Source organism: Psilocybe cubensis, chromosome 10 (genome assembly GCF_017499595.1).
Source record: "Psilocybe cubensis strain MGC-MH-2018 chromosome 10, whole genome shotgun sequence".
Lineage (NCBI taxonomy): Eukaryota > Fungi > Basidiomycota > Agaricomycetes > Agaricales > Agrocybaceae > Psilocybe > Psilocybe cubensis.
The window spans coordinates 1,155,310-1,171,197 of record NC_063008.1 but is presented as its reverse complement, the minus strand read 5'-3'; the positions used below and the strand labels follow the sequence as shown (position 1 = coordinate 1,171,197).

The 15,888-nt window shown below is 47.3% G+C and overlaps 4 protein-coding genes across 4 annotated transcripts; 2 read left to right on the top strand and 2 right to left on the bottom strand.

Moving 5' to 3' along the window:
- Nucleotides 1–406: 406 nt before the first annotated feature.
- Nucleotides 407–751, top strand: JR316_0010654 (uncharacterized protein; the record flags this gene model as incomplete). The annotated part of the gene is made up of 2 exons (XM_047896319.1): nucleotides 407–571; nucleotides 623–751. The coding sequence occupies 2 exons, from the start codon at nucleotides 407–409 to the stop codon at nucleotides 749–751; spliced, it is 294 nt and encodes a 97-aa protein (XP_047744364.1).
- A 1,414-nt stretch (nucleotides 752–2,165) lies between these two features.
- JR316_0010653 (uncharacterized protein) lies at nucleotides 2,166–2,772 on the top strand (the record flags this gene model as incomplete). The annotated part of the gene is made up of 3 exons (XM_047896318.1): nucleotides 2,166–2,228; nucleotides 2,285–2,427; nucleotides 2,472–2,772. 3 exons carry the CDS (start codon nucleotides 2,166–2,168, stop codon nucleotides 2,770–2,772), a joined length of 507 nt encoding a protein of 168 aa, XP_047744363.1.
- A 3,329-nt stretch (nucleotides 2,773–6,101) lies between these two features.
- On the bottom strand, nucleotides 6,102–9,123 carry JR316_0010652 (Serine/threonine-protein kinase CLA4; the record flags this gene model as incomplete). The annotated part of the gene is made up of 8 exons (XM_047896317.1): nucleotides 6,102–6,182; nucleotides 6,241–6,575; nucleotides 6,641–6,740; nucleotides 6,801–7,083; nucleotides 7,279–8,203; nucleotides 8,259–8,400; nucleotides 8,455–8,703; nucleotides 8,773–9,123. The coding sequence occupies 8 exons, from the start codon at nucleotides 9,121–9,123 to the stop codon at nucleotides 6,102–6,104; spliced, it is 2,466 nt and encodes an 821-aa protein (XP_047744362.1).
- Nucleotides 9,124–12,465: 3,342 nt separating this feature from the next.
- JR316_0010651 (Versatile peroxidase VPL1) lies at nucleotides 12,466–14,116 on the bottom strand (the record flags this gene model as incomplete). Its single annotated transcript, XM_047896316.1, has 10 exons — nucleotides 12,466–12,478; nucleotides 12,547–12,689; nucleotides 12,756–12,850; nucleotides 12,922–13,103; nucleotides 13,157–13,197; nucleotides 13,256–13,472; nucleotides 13,546–13,611; nucleotides 13,679–13,754; nucleotides 13,814–13,933; nucleotides 13,987–14,116. 10 exons carry the CDS (start codon nucleotides 14,114–14,116, stop codon nucleotides 12,466–12,468), a joined length of 1,083 nt encoding a protein of 360 aa, XP_047744361.1.
- Nucleotides 14,117–15,888: the final 1,772 nt, after the last annotated feature.

Here is a 15,888-nt window from a genome sequence, read left to right as displayed (position 1 = left end):
CACCTCAATGAGTATATATCACGCGTATGTTCAAATCTCTTTGGTGGCATTGTAGTGTAGTGACTACTAGTCTATAAATTGCCAGTGCTCTGGAGGCAAGGTTAACTAAACTCGCCCTTCATCAACACTCAGACTCTGTGGCCCACAGTCTGTGCTTTACTACATTCTCTCCATCCTCTACTAAATTACATAAAGTCCTTCTCGTTATGTCCTCTTTCAAGGAAAATGGCAGCTTAGCCAGCAGCCTGTGGCGAAGGGGACTTTTACGGTGTACTGAGCATCAGTCCCAACTTCATAAATCATGCGCACATTGTGATGTAAGTGCAAGGATGCGATGTACCATATTTCAACCCACAATTCTGATTCCTTATTTTTCAATCCATCATACCAGCTTATTCGAACAGTAATGAAGAAGAGCTCGACGTCGACCAAGCCTAAGCGGCACTCTCGAGGTGCATCGAAGGCCGGAGAAATTGCAAGAACAGCCACTGGTTCGCCTGCAAATTCCTCTGCTCCTACGGGAAAAAATTCCGAGAAATTATCTCAAGCCTCGCACGCCAGCGTATCAGCGGTCAGTTCATCTCATTTACACACACAGTGACTTGACTAATTCTGCCTGCAGATTCATGTAGGAGGGGCTGAAGAGGTGCACAGCGACTGGAAGATGATCCAGTCAGAGGAAGACTGCGATTTATTCTTCCCAACACCGGATGCCGTTGACAGGTCATTTGAGCTTCAATCTTTGTTCTAGATAGTTGTATGACGAAAGCATGTATTGCTCCAAAAGTGACTAGATTTATACGTAAGGGTATACCTGGTAGCGACTCTTTGAAATAAAGAACATAATTTATCTTTAGAGTAATGTTTATTGGTCTCATAGGCCGACAATTTGTATTAGCTGGGCCAGGGACTCTTAGAGCCCACCATGCTCTGAGTACGCTCTAAAGCAGCCATGGGATCCGATATTTGATTTGAAGTCTAACATCTGGTCCGGTTTGTGAAAATCGGGGTTAATGGCTGGTTCTTTCCTGGATTTCCAATGCTTGAGTGGGATGCTTAGAAGATCTATCCTGCAATCCATTTATTCTGACAAGATGTAACACTTTGGGTTGATCGACATCCACACTGAATCATTGCGCTCTGCAAATGCCAATTTGAAAAATTTGATAACTGGAAGTTAATGCTAATAAGATAGACGTAGTTTTCCAAGTGCCAAACAAAGTCCGAGATAGTGGTGTGGAGGAATAGTGATCTGGAAATGAAGTGGCAACAGCTTGCGACCGACAAAGGAACCATTCACGCCCTAAACCGTCGTTCCACAGAAGTCCCGAGTCACCAGCCATCATGTGTGACAATTTGCAAATCCGGCATGGACCGGCAAGCTTCTTGCATCAAAATTCGGCTTTTCCCATTCCTATACCCTTGAGTGCCTGGGGATATATTTGCATGGCTTTCCCTCTCAGTAGATCCTTTTGAGTTGAACAAGCCAAGCTCTGAGTGCTACATTCGAAGATGTTATATTATCAATAATCAAAGGCCGATTCTAGTTGAACAACCGGCCTTCCGCGGAAATTAACTTGCATCATTATGGAGGTCACAACATAGCCGAATGTCACGGAGGAACATGTCGATGCGTCCTTGATGTCTATATTCTGGATTTTTATTAGGTCACTAACATCGCTGATATTCAGGTTAGATAGTATTGAACACATTAGGGGACGAATCACTATACATGCACCAGCACATAATACTTCAAGTTGAAGTTTGGCTCGGCCAACAGGTCATCCATATTCTGTAAACAGTGACGAGACGATGGGTTGTATGTGTAAATATATTAAACTGACCTGCCCTACACGACCTTGCTGTCACAGCCCCGGTGCCCTTTGTTACCGAAGATTCTTTGTTTTGTAGGACTTGAATCCCCAATTTGAATCTCAAGAAACCCGCCGAATATTCCGGGCAGCCAATCAAAATACGACTATAACTACCGAAAGTTTGTTGACCTTCAAACCCTCAGGTTCTTTTACTTTCATTACCAGTACCAGCGTTCCAGAAGAGTCTGATAATACACATCCCTGATCTATAACTCGCATCCACGTTAGAGGTACTGTAAGATTCAATTTATACGACCTGAAGCCTGATGTAACGATTACAAGCCCACAAAAATGGATAGCAAAGAGTCCAAAGATTTCTCCAAGTCTGAACAGCATTATGCCCTCAATAGTCCTGTAAGATCTTGACGTCTTACGCCGCGACGACTATGCCTGACCGCTTATTTCTTCAGTCAGATGACGGCACAGAAAGCCCCAATCAAATGGCGTTTATGGCTTTCAAAAGCACAACAATTCGGATGTATCTTAGGAATGGGGACCTGTTCAGGGTGAGGGATCAAGTGCAAGTGGATTTTGCCCAGATATTTTGGCTTACGTGACTTCCTTTCCGCTACAACTCCAGCTTTCATTTTTCAACAGGTGGATTGCATGGCATGCCACCCACGATCACTATGTACCACATACAGCTATCTGCCCGTCCGACACCACAGGCGTAGACGAAACCACTCTGCAAGACACAAACAACTCGGACATCCTATTGAATGAGGGTGCACAAGAGACCACCGCGCAAGATGACGCTGATGCGTCGATGAAGGAAATATCTCTCGACGAACCCGATTTCCCTGTGAACCAAAAGTTTGAGGAGGTGGAAGATGAAGATGGCCCTCCGGACTTTGATGAATTTTTCAAAGACTGGTTGGCGGAGAAGAAGGAAAAGTAAAGCGTTCCTGATTCAATCCATGCTCGCAATGTCACGACCTGCCACGCTATCGACATCGAAATTCATTTGTAAATTTGAAGCACAGATATCAACGATTTAAACTACATGTACTACATACATATTCATCGACATTGCTTTCGTAGTTCATTACCACTCCAAATATACTCTCACTGGTTAACATGCACCTCTCCGGGGTATGTTCCACATCGATCTGTCACCTGGTCACCACCGGTTCCTTGTCAGGGTAGCAGATTAGTCTTAGAATGAAGTCTGTGGTCTATATTGTTCACATCAACGCTATCGAGTGCAGTATAGACAGTAATCCCTTCTTGTTTCGACCACAATACCAGACATTATCAATACGTGAATGCGCAGTCTTAACAGTGAGCTTGGTGAGTATATATGTTGATTAGATGCGAACGACATACGTTTCAAAGGGAGTACATGAGCAATGATGCCTTCATCAACCCACCCAGGTCCCCCCGCGAGCAGCAAATCTTTCTCGTCCTCAAAAATAGTGTACACATGGTCGCCAACACTTGGTGCAGAAAGCGCGTACAATGGGACAGTTCCGCACTCTGGCCTTTCGTTTGCGTACACGTATGACGTGATACCTTCATTCTCAAGTCCACTCGAAACGGGGACAGAGCCATTCGAGGAGAGGAGAAACTGGTAGTCCGTGGTGGGCCGGTTGAAAAAAAGATACATTGCGTTCGTAGAGTTCTGCGGGGATGCCCAAGCGCAAAAAGTGTCTCCTTGGAAGGCCCATTCTCCACTGTTATCGCTGTTTAATACTTGCCAGTGTCGACCAACCAGGTGGGTAGTCCGACTGGCGTCAAATAGGGTAACGTATCGGGTAGTGAGCTTGGGGTCTGCACATTCTACATTGCTAGAAGGCTTAAAACAAATGAATGGCAATTTATATATCGCGCATAACAGAATAACGCACTATTAACGTTCCAGGGCCAGATTCGGCGCTCACCCAGGAGAAGCACAATATGAACGAGAGTGCTCCTGTCAACTTGACGATGTTTAATAACATGCTTGATGTGTTGTATGTGTTGTTCCTTCTTTAAGGGCAGTAAATCAAACTTGGAGATACTGGATATTAGATGAATGGATCAAATGTGTCTTTTATAACTTGAATTGGCCTCTGAGACGACCTAAATTTCTCGTATAAGCTAACAAATATTTAGAAACTTCTGGACTTGGTCATACCGTCCTAATGAGCCCGCAAGTTTAAGTCCAGCATTCCATACTTCAACTTTCCTAGTGGCACAAGTGGGAAAACATTTATAAAATCATAAATAGTCTGTCCATAAGCTTCCGGGGATTACAGTTTTCCTGTTCTCAAATCTCTAATCCACGAAAGGTGTGCAGCTAGAACTCCAAACTTCAACACTCCTAGTTCCTAGGTAAGAAAACCATTGATCAAACCATCGATAGTCTGTCTATAGAACTCCGGCCACTGATTTTCCTGTTCTAAAATTTTTAATGCACCCAAGTTGTATACTTATGGGTTAACGTTAGGTCACAAGAAATGCACCCGTAAACAAAGTTCGTCCAAGTAGAGAAAGCAAGGGTTTGCTTAGAACGTCGCGGTGATCAACAACGGGTGAATGTGAGAGTGCTTAGTAGTGGGTTTCTGTGGCGAATCCAACCCAGTGACCAATCAACGAACAGCACAAGGCTGCTCGTAATGCCACTGCCCATCCAAACCTTGTAATTGTCCGTCGCTGCCTGCTGCCCTTTCCGCCTCTCTTTACTCGCCAATAAGTCTTGTGTGCCGCCTCCCTCCGCTTCCGACTCAACGATGGCGGACAGGATATATGTAGCCTGCTTGTCTCCTCTGCCGCCCCCGCCATTGATCCCGCTATGACGGTTATCGACTCATTCATGGTGGCAATACGACACCCGAACTTCTTTTTGGGTGCACACTTGGGATAGATGAGTGTGTAGAATAACCAAAGGTTACTGTCGAGAGCCACTTGAGTAAAGTAAGGGTGCATAACATGCCTCAAGCTGTTCAACAGCAAGATCATCAGAGCCTGTTCAAGAGATACAGTAGCCTTTCCAAATGTGAGATTCGCAGCAGTCGCCAGTGAACTACCATGTAGCATCTCCCGCTAGAACAACTTCCCCTAGAGGCGGTCCAGATATCCCAGAGATGAGACTCATAACATCAGTTTTCAGTGGTAAAGAGTGAGCTTCCAGATCCCAAGGAATACTCAAACCAGTGAACTATATCACCAGACATCATTTCGCTCAGTGGCAGTGGTCAGGATTGCTTGCAAGAACCGTTTTCAACAACAGCATCTGGCATCATACAGATCAGTAAAGTCGGCCCAGAAAAGGATACTGCGAAACAGACGTTACAGATTTGTGGCCAGCCTTCAACTTCAACATGAGGCGTCCAGCAGAAATTGGGGGATTCCAGGATCCCAAATTGAACAACGTGGTCTTGAGCCTTGCCCGCTCACAAGGGGGAACGTATCTTCCACAGCCTCCAGCACATTGAGAGTTTGAGCACCAACACCCGAAAGAATGGGAAGAAAAATGAGGATTCAGAGCACCAACCAAGCAACACAAACGCAGGGCAACGGAGCCGAGGACCAGAACCAGAATTGAGAGAGAAAAAAATTACATTGACATTGCAGTTTGAAAAAAAGAGGAAGGAAAAGGGCTAGGACAAAAGGATATATAGAGAGTTAAAGAGACAAAAAAAAAGTACGAGGAAGGGGGAAATAGGTTTTGAAGAAGGATATCCGAACAGGTCCCAAGGACACCAGGAGAGATAGAAAGGAAGAAAGGAGAGAACAGGGAGGTGGGTGTGGCGGGAAGAGAACGGGAAGAGAAGCGAAAGTTGTTTGCTGAACACCGAAGTACTGAGGGGGGAAAAATATTCAAGTCACACAAAAAAAGGCGAGAGACGGCTACAAAAGAACTGAATCACAGAGAAAAAATGGATATGGATGGATCAAGCAGCAACCAGAAGGATAAAATTGTTTATGAGGGCGATGTGACGAAGTGATGGTGAACAAAAAGAGGAAAAGGTTAGGAAAATACAATGTTTTGAGAGCCGCCGCGACAGTGCCACCACAACGCATATATAGAAACGCCCGGTGTGGATTATTTCTTCTAACAGACGCATGTAATGAGCTGAACTGATCATAGAACCTGTGATAAAGCAGATATCCGCGGAAACCACGAGGACGTGGACAACTGAAGGCAACGAGGGACCGCGCGGGGATGGAAGCTGGTAAGTAGTAAGAATAGAAGGACAATAGTGGGCCGAGTGAGTTGAAAGGTAAAGGGAGGTGCGATCATGTTCATGAACCCTGCTTCCCGGTCTTGAATCGTAGTAAAGGAGCAAGGCCTGATAGCGCACAAGCCTTCTTCAAGAACTCATGCTGTAAAATTTTGTAAGCCTCCAATTTCAAGATGGTTTACTAAAATAATAATATTTACCTCAAGCAATTCATTAGCAGTCGCCCGACTACCGACATCCACACACAGACAAACCGCCAAAAATCCCTTTAATTCTCGACTGAGAGCCTCGGGCTTCTTGAGAGTTGGAGTCCCGTTCGTCGCAATCAAATACAACGCCTTCAACGGTTCCTCGTCTAGGTAAGGAGGCTCATTTTCAATCATCTCGATAGCCATGATGCCGAGGGACCAAATGTCGACCTTGGCACCATACTCCTTTTGCTTGACGACTTCAGGTGCCATCCAGTATGGTGTACCAACCATTGTCGCGCGCTTTGACTTTTGGTCGGTCAATTTAGCGCAGAACCCGAAATCAGCTAGAGAAACGCAGAAAAGGGAATGTTCAGTTGGTGGTGGTGTATGAAAATAGGGCACAACGTACTGATTTTAACTCGGCCTTGAGCGTCGAGCAGAACATTATCGGATTTGATATCACGATGGATGATACTTTGACTGTGAAGATGTCCAAGTCCTTTGCAAGTCTAAAATTAACGCGAACGCTGCATCAGCATCACATATCTTATAAAAAAGCACAATCCTACCTCGAGACAAATGCTCGAAATTTGATCCTCCTCCAACTGGTTATTCTCGATGATATCCGTTAAAGCACCACCTTCCATGTATTCCATGACCACCCAAAGCTCATTATTCTTAACGAGATATGACTCCAAGAAGTTGACAATATTTGGGTGCTGGGATTCCTTCATCACCAAAATTTCGTTGACGATGAGCTCCTTGCGCGGTTGGTGAGACAAATCCATTTCCTTGATGGCGACCTTTTTGCCTGTGGAGAGGGTTTTGGCAACGTACACGTGTCCAGATGCTCTGATGACCGAATAACGAGAGGGTATTACGAAAGTATAGGTAAAAGAAAGGAAATTTTCATCAGCATCATTCACAAGTCAGAAAGACTGCCGCCCGAAGATTGTCATTCCGGCACCGCTCACCACGGGAAAGGGGAGTGGGAACAGAAGACAGAGCGGAATGGGCGGCCATAAAAGACAGAACAAGAAAACTTACCCTTGACCAACTTTTTTAATCTTGCTGTACAGCAACTTCGGATCGTCGTCGCTGACAACCTGGCGGAGCTTCTCCATGATCTGCACCTCCGTCATCGTGCTGATCCTCTTCTCCTTCTCCTTAGGCTTCTCCAAGGCCGCAGCGGCAGCGGCAACCCCACCATTCGCCGCCAACTTGGTCGGCTTCTCTTGAGCCTGGATTTGTATTTTTTTTGACGGCTGCAAGGGGAGGACAGGCGGTGGACCGGTGGTAGAGCCAGCAGGGCCCGGCGCGGGTTGGGATGCAGGGGAAGTCGTTGCAGGAGAAGATTTCGATGGAGCGATCTGAGGACGTGGCAAATCCAGATTCTTCTGTTGCTGTTGCTGCTGCTGATACCTGTCTTCCTCCTGTTGTTGCTGCTGTTGTTTCTGCCATTGCTCCACCCGTGATTCCTGCTGCCGCTGCTGTTGTTCCTGCTGCCACAGCTGTTCCTGACGCTCCTGCTGCTGCTTGATCGTCTGGTCAGGTAATGCGGGCAATGAGTCATTCCTGGCTGGTATAGCGTTGGGTGGCGGTCCTTGCGCTTTCGCTCGAGCGCGCAGATCGGCAGCATTAGGCGTCAAATCAACTTTGCCTGATTGGCCGGGCGTGGGGGGTGCAGGCCGAGTCCCTGTCATAAGGGGTCGAGGAGGCGCTGGGCGCGACGCTTGAGGAGGCTGTGGGTTTGGGAGAGGGCCTCGTGGTCCCTGAACGGTGGATATCGCGCTGGCGACATGAGAGCCATTCACAAGCTCCGCAGCTCGTGCGGCCGCACTGGGAAGATTGTCAGTGTCACCCCCTAGGCCTGGTGGTGACGATTCCTGTCGTTTGATGCCTGGCCGACCGTTGTCGTTCAATTTACTCGCACCGCCGAAGCCTGTCCCGGCGTTGAAGCGAGCAGGAGCACCTGATAGGGATTTAAGAATGCCTGCTCGGCTTAGACCAAAAAGAGAAGGACTCACCGAGCGACATATCCTCGAGTTCCCTTTTCTGATGATCCGTGTAAAACTCCAAGACATCCAGCACGGCTTGAGGATCCTTTGCGTAATCCTCCCTCGTAATTGCTGACTTCGTCAATAATTTCGTCCACTGCTCAGGCATACCCTGCAGTACGAATGTTTAGTATTGGCAACATTGCGATGTGGCCGGAATACGCACTGTGAAAGCACCCGAGAGAGGGTCGAACCCAACGTGAACTTTATGGACGAAGTTGGTGGGGTTGCTAACGCCCATGAGCGGACTTCTCGAGTAGACGTCGTCCAACCACCCATAGAGCTCTTCGTCGCTCTTCAAAGCAATAAAGTATCTTCGATCTTTGGCCTCCAGAGCTAAACAATAAGGCTTCATATCTATGCGCTCAACATTTGTAATGTCACGGAGCCATATGACGATTTGTTGAGGTGATGACTACAGATTAGCAGTGCCATCAATACCGACGAAACAATGAAAGAAAACTGGGCAACATCAACAACTCACCTCGCTTTTGTGGAATGAGAGTGTCTGGTCTCTGAGCACCAGCCACTTCCTCTGGAATATCCAGTTGCCAAAGGCGTCCTCCTTCATGCTGACAGCGCCACTTCTAACCACCTGCGAACCAGACGCATCGTCAGGGCCACGGTTTGGAGAACCTCCGATCCCTGAATAGGGCGAATTGTAGGATGAACTCGACGGAGACGAAGGCGTGAAAGTGAACGACGAGTTGTAACCAGAGTTAGCAAGAGAAGCGTTGCTGCTGTAACCCTGCGAGTTGTCCGTACCGCGTCGTTGAGGGGCTTGCGGCGGCGGTCGTGATGGGGTGAGAGAGGCCTGTGTAACCTGATACGCCATATGTCACGCAAAACGATATCTGAGCTTGTCGTGATATGAGGATGGAGCGTCGATGATCAATGCAAGGTCGGTATCGGGGGAAAAGACCGAACGATCGTTGGCTGGATAAGGAGAGGGTGAAAGGGGTATATGTGCCTCTAAGCCAAAAGTCGTTATGATGAGCGGTGTGTAGCACGGAGAACCTGCGTCGTCGTTGTGGGCGATGGCGACGAGGGACTTTGTGAATGTACAAGCTGGGTGTCTGAGACCAGCGAGGAGAGCAGACTTCGGATGGGCCTTGTTTGCATACAGCATTGCCACTGCCCCGGATCTATCCGGCCATCCCCCTGTCACTAAGGAAACCACAAACCAACCACAGTGCACCACTACACACCGCCATTTAGGTCCACCTTTGCACTGACCAGCAGGTCTTCGTTTCTAGCTAGCAGAGTTCTTCTTGAAGCTTTCGAAGGGAAAGTAAAACGTACAAAACCCTGCTGTTGTTCTTGCCGAGTTCGGCACCGTCCACTCCCTTTGCGGTACGTCTAGCAAACACTCTCTCACCGGAATCAAATAATTAACGGGCATACGTACAGGGGTATACGGGAATGCGGGGCGCTTAACATGTGGGATGGCCAAAAATAAGTTGAAACACATACCGCTGTAATCGTTCTTGTTTTCTGTTCTTTGCCTCTCAATACACCCCAAATGCGCCCTCTAAATTGGTGACCGGAGGCCGTTCACCGTGCCCTTTCTTCAATTTCGAGCAAAACATCTTCACCTTCTCCGTTCGCATATATGAGCACGGAAAATCTCGTCTGTAACCGCCTGTCAGAGAGTACAATGATTACGATAGTTACCGATACAATACTTCATCCATTACTTGACCGTCACCCAGCTGGAAAATCAATTTCTTCAACGCAGGACCAGCAGAATGGCTTTTTCAATGACCTTGTAGCTATCCCGCCTCCTGTGGCGTGGGTTCTACGAGTGCTGGCGTTGCCTCATAGGATTGCGGATCTATGCCAAACCGACTGCGATCTCTGTATGCTGCGTTCCTCTTCGATTTCGTCATGGCTGACAAGTCCTATTTATTCTCCAGTATCACCGCAAGCTATATGATTTTTCAAAAAAAGTTGGATATGTAAGCGACCCATAAGTAAGAGCGCAAAGGTGTACAAGAATCCTCATTCGTCGTCGTAGGCGCCTATAATTAAAAGCCACCGACTCGAAGAAGCCGTCGGCAGTCGAATCGTCGTCATCAAAGCGCCGCTGGCTGATTACGTCGGACAGAGCTGGTCAAGCGCCGTTCCATTTCACTGATGTGAAAACAATGATGATGGGAAGGCTACATGTGGGAGACCGTGTCGAGACTCGCAACACTCCACCCTTTTAAATATAAATTCGAAAAAGGCGTTGAGATCTAGCTTTGCATATAGGCTCGGGTAAGCAATGGTTCAAATGGAGTTCCAGGGTAAGAGTCGAAAAACGTGTGGGCGGGCAGTCGGTTGAGGACCCTAATCGATCCTGCGCTGAGTCGCTAAAGCCAGTGTACTCGGTAAACCACAGTCATGAATATAATACGTAGGCACTCTGGCCCCTGGCCTCGAAAATTCAAGACTATCTATCTACTCAGCGTAGGATATATCGTCGAAGCGAAGTGCTGAGGTAGTTCACTCTTCGACAACCGAACTGGAGTCCTCATAAATCACAACGTCGAGCAAAATGATCATGAAATAATGACGGTTGACTGACGATCCAGGCAGCGCCCAGTAACGAGTGTTTTAAGATTTTTTTTGGTTCTTGGGTTATATTATCGTCCGCTTCAGGGAATTATCCAGCTCGTCAAGGTGGGACATATATCATCATGAACTATAACGGCGACCATTGATTCTACCTACATGGGTAAACTGTAGTGGATATCCGACCTGTCCGAGGTCTATAAAGGATCCATTACATCTCCAAGAAGAAGAAACGCATACATATTATTGTACTTCCATATCTCCTCACTCAGAATTATGACTTCTCTCTCATCATCTCTGATGTACATTAAAACTGGGACCATCCTTGATATCTCGTAGTGTCAAATATGTATCTCAAATTATGCCTATATTAATGTATCAGTAATACTTCATCATCAACATCATCTTCCGAAAACCCCAGTATATGCGCTTGATCGCTCCTTCATTCAAAGTGACATTGTCCATTTCGAAGCTCTTCCCTGGCAACACAACCGCAGCGCAGGGGTCCAAACAGCCTTTATACAGCGGTGTTCATACTGCACATCGTCTACTAGCTTCAATCCACCTGGCAAATTCTCTGCATTAACCATGAGATCCCATTAACCATTCAATTGTATCTGCCTATTCCTGTGCACTGGCGCATCATCCCAGAATATCCGATGATCCCACAAACCGCCTCGATGATAAATCGCGCCCTGATCTCAGAAATGCTTCCTCCCGGCTGTCTCTCAGGATAAGTTACTATTACATATTACAACAATGCCGATTGCAGCACATGCTACCCATTCATCTTTCAGATACAAATAACAACAACGATCTTCCATCATCCACCCCGGTCCTGGTTCTAACTGCCAGTAAAACAGAATAATAAGTTGGATGCGCGTTTCCTAGGAGGCAGGAAAGATCTTGGCGTGCACAGTCACTTACAAAATGCGGGGAAGCGAAAAAGCATTTTCACTGTAACAAATGTTGTAATCCACTGGCGTTTCTGAATCATAGGGCCGCAATCAACATGAAAGAATTTGATCTTCTACACACAAACCAAGGCATAGCTCTACAATCGAAATCCCTGAAACTCGCCGTCGAATACGGCAATGGAGGTCTAATAAAGGTTGTAAACATATACCTATGTGAATGACATCCATGCGGACATGCATGTCAAAGCTCGGATGTACAGATGATTTAACCTATGTCTTCTGTGATGCACGCGATGAGAACGGATGGGAAATTGAAAACCTTAAGTCTATTTGACCCATGTGTCTGTAGCCAACCGTTCCGTTCAACAGTCATGCAGAACAAACGACGAATGTCCGTGTAATTTATGTTATGAACAACATTATACCAACTGCCAAACAATTTGGCACCGCCGAGTCAGCGATACCTTTGCGTTGCTGTATTTGATTGCGATGTATGAATCTACTGATCAGATACTTGCTGGAACTTATAGTCGAAGATAACCTCAGAAGAGAATATCACACAATGTGTACCAAAACCATATATATGTATTATTTGCTGAAGAGTTACCAACAGCTATATTTTGGCAAATACAACAAAAGAAGTGAAAAATTCAGACAAATTCTATTTAAGTGCTAATAAATAAGCCGTCTTAGAGGCTTCATATTTAAGAGCCGGGGCTAAGAAAAGGTGAAAAGGTTGATGAGAACTTGTGCTTTATATCAGAGAATGATAGGAAAGAACTTACACAGGGGGGATGGTGGGGGCGGGTCCGGCAACAGTGGCAATGTTGGGGAAGGGAAGAGCGTGGCAGGCGATCTGGACGTCCTTCTTGGAGAAGGAGGCGGGGAACTTGATCTTCTGAGTGAAGGGCTTGGGAACGGGGACGACCTGTAAGAAGAAGCAAAAAGAAATGAGACACATTCCCGCCTGAAAGAAGAAAAAGAGGGCGCATACATCAGAGCAGTCGACGAGCTTGCGGGTGTCCTGGCCGAGAACCTGGAGCTTAGCCATGGCATCCTTGAACTGCGACATCATGAAGTCCTGGTTGTCTGTAGATCACAAAAATTGATACATCAGCTACTCTGTCCTCCGTCTATGATCGAAGCCGGTAGAAGCTCACCGATCATCTCTTGCCAGAAGCAGGCGGTCCTGGGGTCTTGAGAGAGGACGAAGTCACTCTGGAGACGCATCTCTCCGGCCAAGGGGGAAAGGACTTCACCGGGTTGCGAGCCGTTACCGGGGAAGGCTTTGCCCTTGAGCAGAACCTCAAGGAAGACTTGCGAGTCGAAAGTGAACGGGGTGCTGCAAAAAAACATTAAACAGGAGTTACTTGAAATGTATCAAATGAAACTCACGAGTCGAAGGGGGTTCCGGGAATGGTGACATCGACAACATCCTAGATAGTCATCGCGGTCAGATTAGCCGCAAAGGAAGCACAAAAAAGGTGGACATACGGCTGCAGCGACAGTGTGGGATGCGAGGAGGGCGATGGCCTCCTTGGGGGAGAAGCCGGCATCGGCAAAGCGAGCCAAGATGCTCGTGACGCTGTCGGTAGGCTCAGGGATGGTGAGATCGGGGGCAGGGGCCTTGGGGGCTGGGCGGCCGAACATGAACTTTAGGCGAGGAGCACCAGGGCAGTTGGCGGTACCGACAGCGGCAGCGAGGTGGACGCTAAATGAAGAGAAGTATGTAAGCTTGTGCGCGCTTACCCCCTAACTTGGGCCAGATATAGAGCAGCACTTACAAGTCACCAGCGCTCAAAGAGGTCTGCTGCCAGATGGGGAATTGACCGTCAGTGATATCATCGATACTGATATTATGAGTAGTCGTTGTCAGTCAAGTGTGTACGAATGGTAGGCGGAGGAGATGATTCTTACCCTCCGTTTGCGTGGAAGGCGGTTTCGGTCTTGTTGAACGCGAGAATAGAACCGTCAGCGCCTCCTCCCTTTCCACCTGATACGTCCTTTGATGTCAGATGTTGAAAATGCAAATCGAACAATTTTGGAGCTCACCGTGGATGGAGAAACCAATAGCGTCGTGGAAGGACAGACGAAGGGCGGAGTGAGCCTCTTCACCGCACTCGGCGCCGTCGAAGAGTTGGTCCTGGAGGAGGTCAACAACGGGGAAGAGAGCTTATATCCAAGTGAGTAAAACTATTCGTATGTGAGTGGGTATATCTACATACCACAGCAGGCGGCGTTTGCAGTAGTGTGGCCAGATGGGCAAGTTACTGGTCTTGCAGCAGCGGCAGCGTACGCAGATTGAGCAGCTGCGAGAGCAATAGCAACAATAGCGGGAAGACGAGCGAAAGCCATTGAGAAATCGACTGTAAAAGCTGTTGAGCTGTCTGAGTGAAGAGGGGAGTACTTGAGTATCCTGAAGATTTGAAGGCACAAAGCAAATGTCTTTTATACTGGATTGTGCCAGCCAGGGACAAGTCATTTTGATTTCATGAGAGCGTCGCTTTCCAAATGCGAATGGACGAGATGGTAAAATGTTCCGTAAATATCTCCACTGCAGAAGGTAGGTCCAAAGATTTGGGCCGGTGTGAGCGTGCGATGGTATGCAAAGGAATTGTAAAGTTACCAGACCTCTTGAAAATCTGTGTGTAATGCAGAAATGTTGGCCGTGATCTGCATTTCCACAGCCTGAGGTACTTTCCACGGTTTCGGGACTAGATGGCAGCAGATGGACAGCCCGTTGCAGTAGTCGCTCACATGCCGATACTCCTCTGAGAGTCACAACCCGCCGCGCTCGCTGTCTCAGGAGTAGCTGGCTGTCCTGGTAAACAAGTCCACTTGAAACGCGTCATTGACATGACTTTCGAACTGCCCGGAACGGACGTCGAGGACCGGCAGAGACACCTTTCCCATACCACCAGTCCGTTTTCCCAGGAAAAAATTTGACCATGGAATGGAAAGGCGGCAAGCCAGCTAATGGGGGTGGGAGGTGACCGTATACCCAAGTTTGGGGACATCTGGAGGCGATGATGGAGACATTCTGAGGATTTGGTCGAGGATAGCCACATCTCGAGGTATGGTTTCCACGACCATGTTCGGGAAACCGGTAGCGGGAATGACCGTCACGGGTTTCGCATGGAATCATCGACCCGAGGAAAACAAGCGTGGTTACTGAAAGTTATAAATAAACTGCCGAGTGTCAAATTAAAGGTTGATACATACCATATTCTGCCGACAGAGCATCACTGAATTGTTGACGGCTAAAGTCACAAAATGTGTAAATGAAAACCCTCAAAATCTCCCAAAAGCGTTATTTATCCAAATATTTGAGGAAGGTCTGATAGCAAATGCCCAATAGAAAAAATGAGATCCGATCAGATATAAAGCCCAACTTCCGAGTAATAGTAACAATTGATAGACAGATATTTGTGATAGTTGCTGCACGTACGTGTAAACAGACAGGCGGTGAGAGGAGAAGCGGGTTGTAATGACCAGGACATGATGCGTGTTATGAGACAGGTCAAATGAATGAATATTAGTCGCCAGTCAGACTACTTCCCCTCCAGCGTAACATATCGAGATTGTGCACAGCGATTCTTGTAGGCGCTAGAGGATATATGAACAAAAGATCAAGGAGGTCGGTGATAGAGCCCGCATAAAAAATGGATCCCAGAGTCACCGCAGGTTGTTTCAAGCTCTGATAGATTCGTTTCTGCTCTGCAACGCTGGCCAATGCTTTGACATCCATGGTGTGCGGTCGAATAACAATCAGTATGCGGGAGATTGCACCGTCGATCACCTCCTCTCAGGTTATTCGACACAGTACCGTGCAACAAAAGCTAGCAAAGTGAGGGTCAAAGTTCTGTGGGCGATTTGCAGATACTATTGCATTTAACTGGGAGGTAAGCGAACGTTCTCTCACACCGTCTGCTGCGCGTCCATAGCTGACATAGCAACGCCCCCTTCACCATGAGCGCTCTCCACTAATCCATTGAAATTGTGAGAATAAACGATAGTTCCGCAGCAGAGACTTGTTTGTGTGCCTTTTGGCCAAGCTGATGGCCATAAGCTAGGGTGGGCATATACTGAGCAGCGGCAGGCATAAGAGGGAAGAGAAACATCAATCT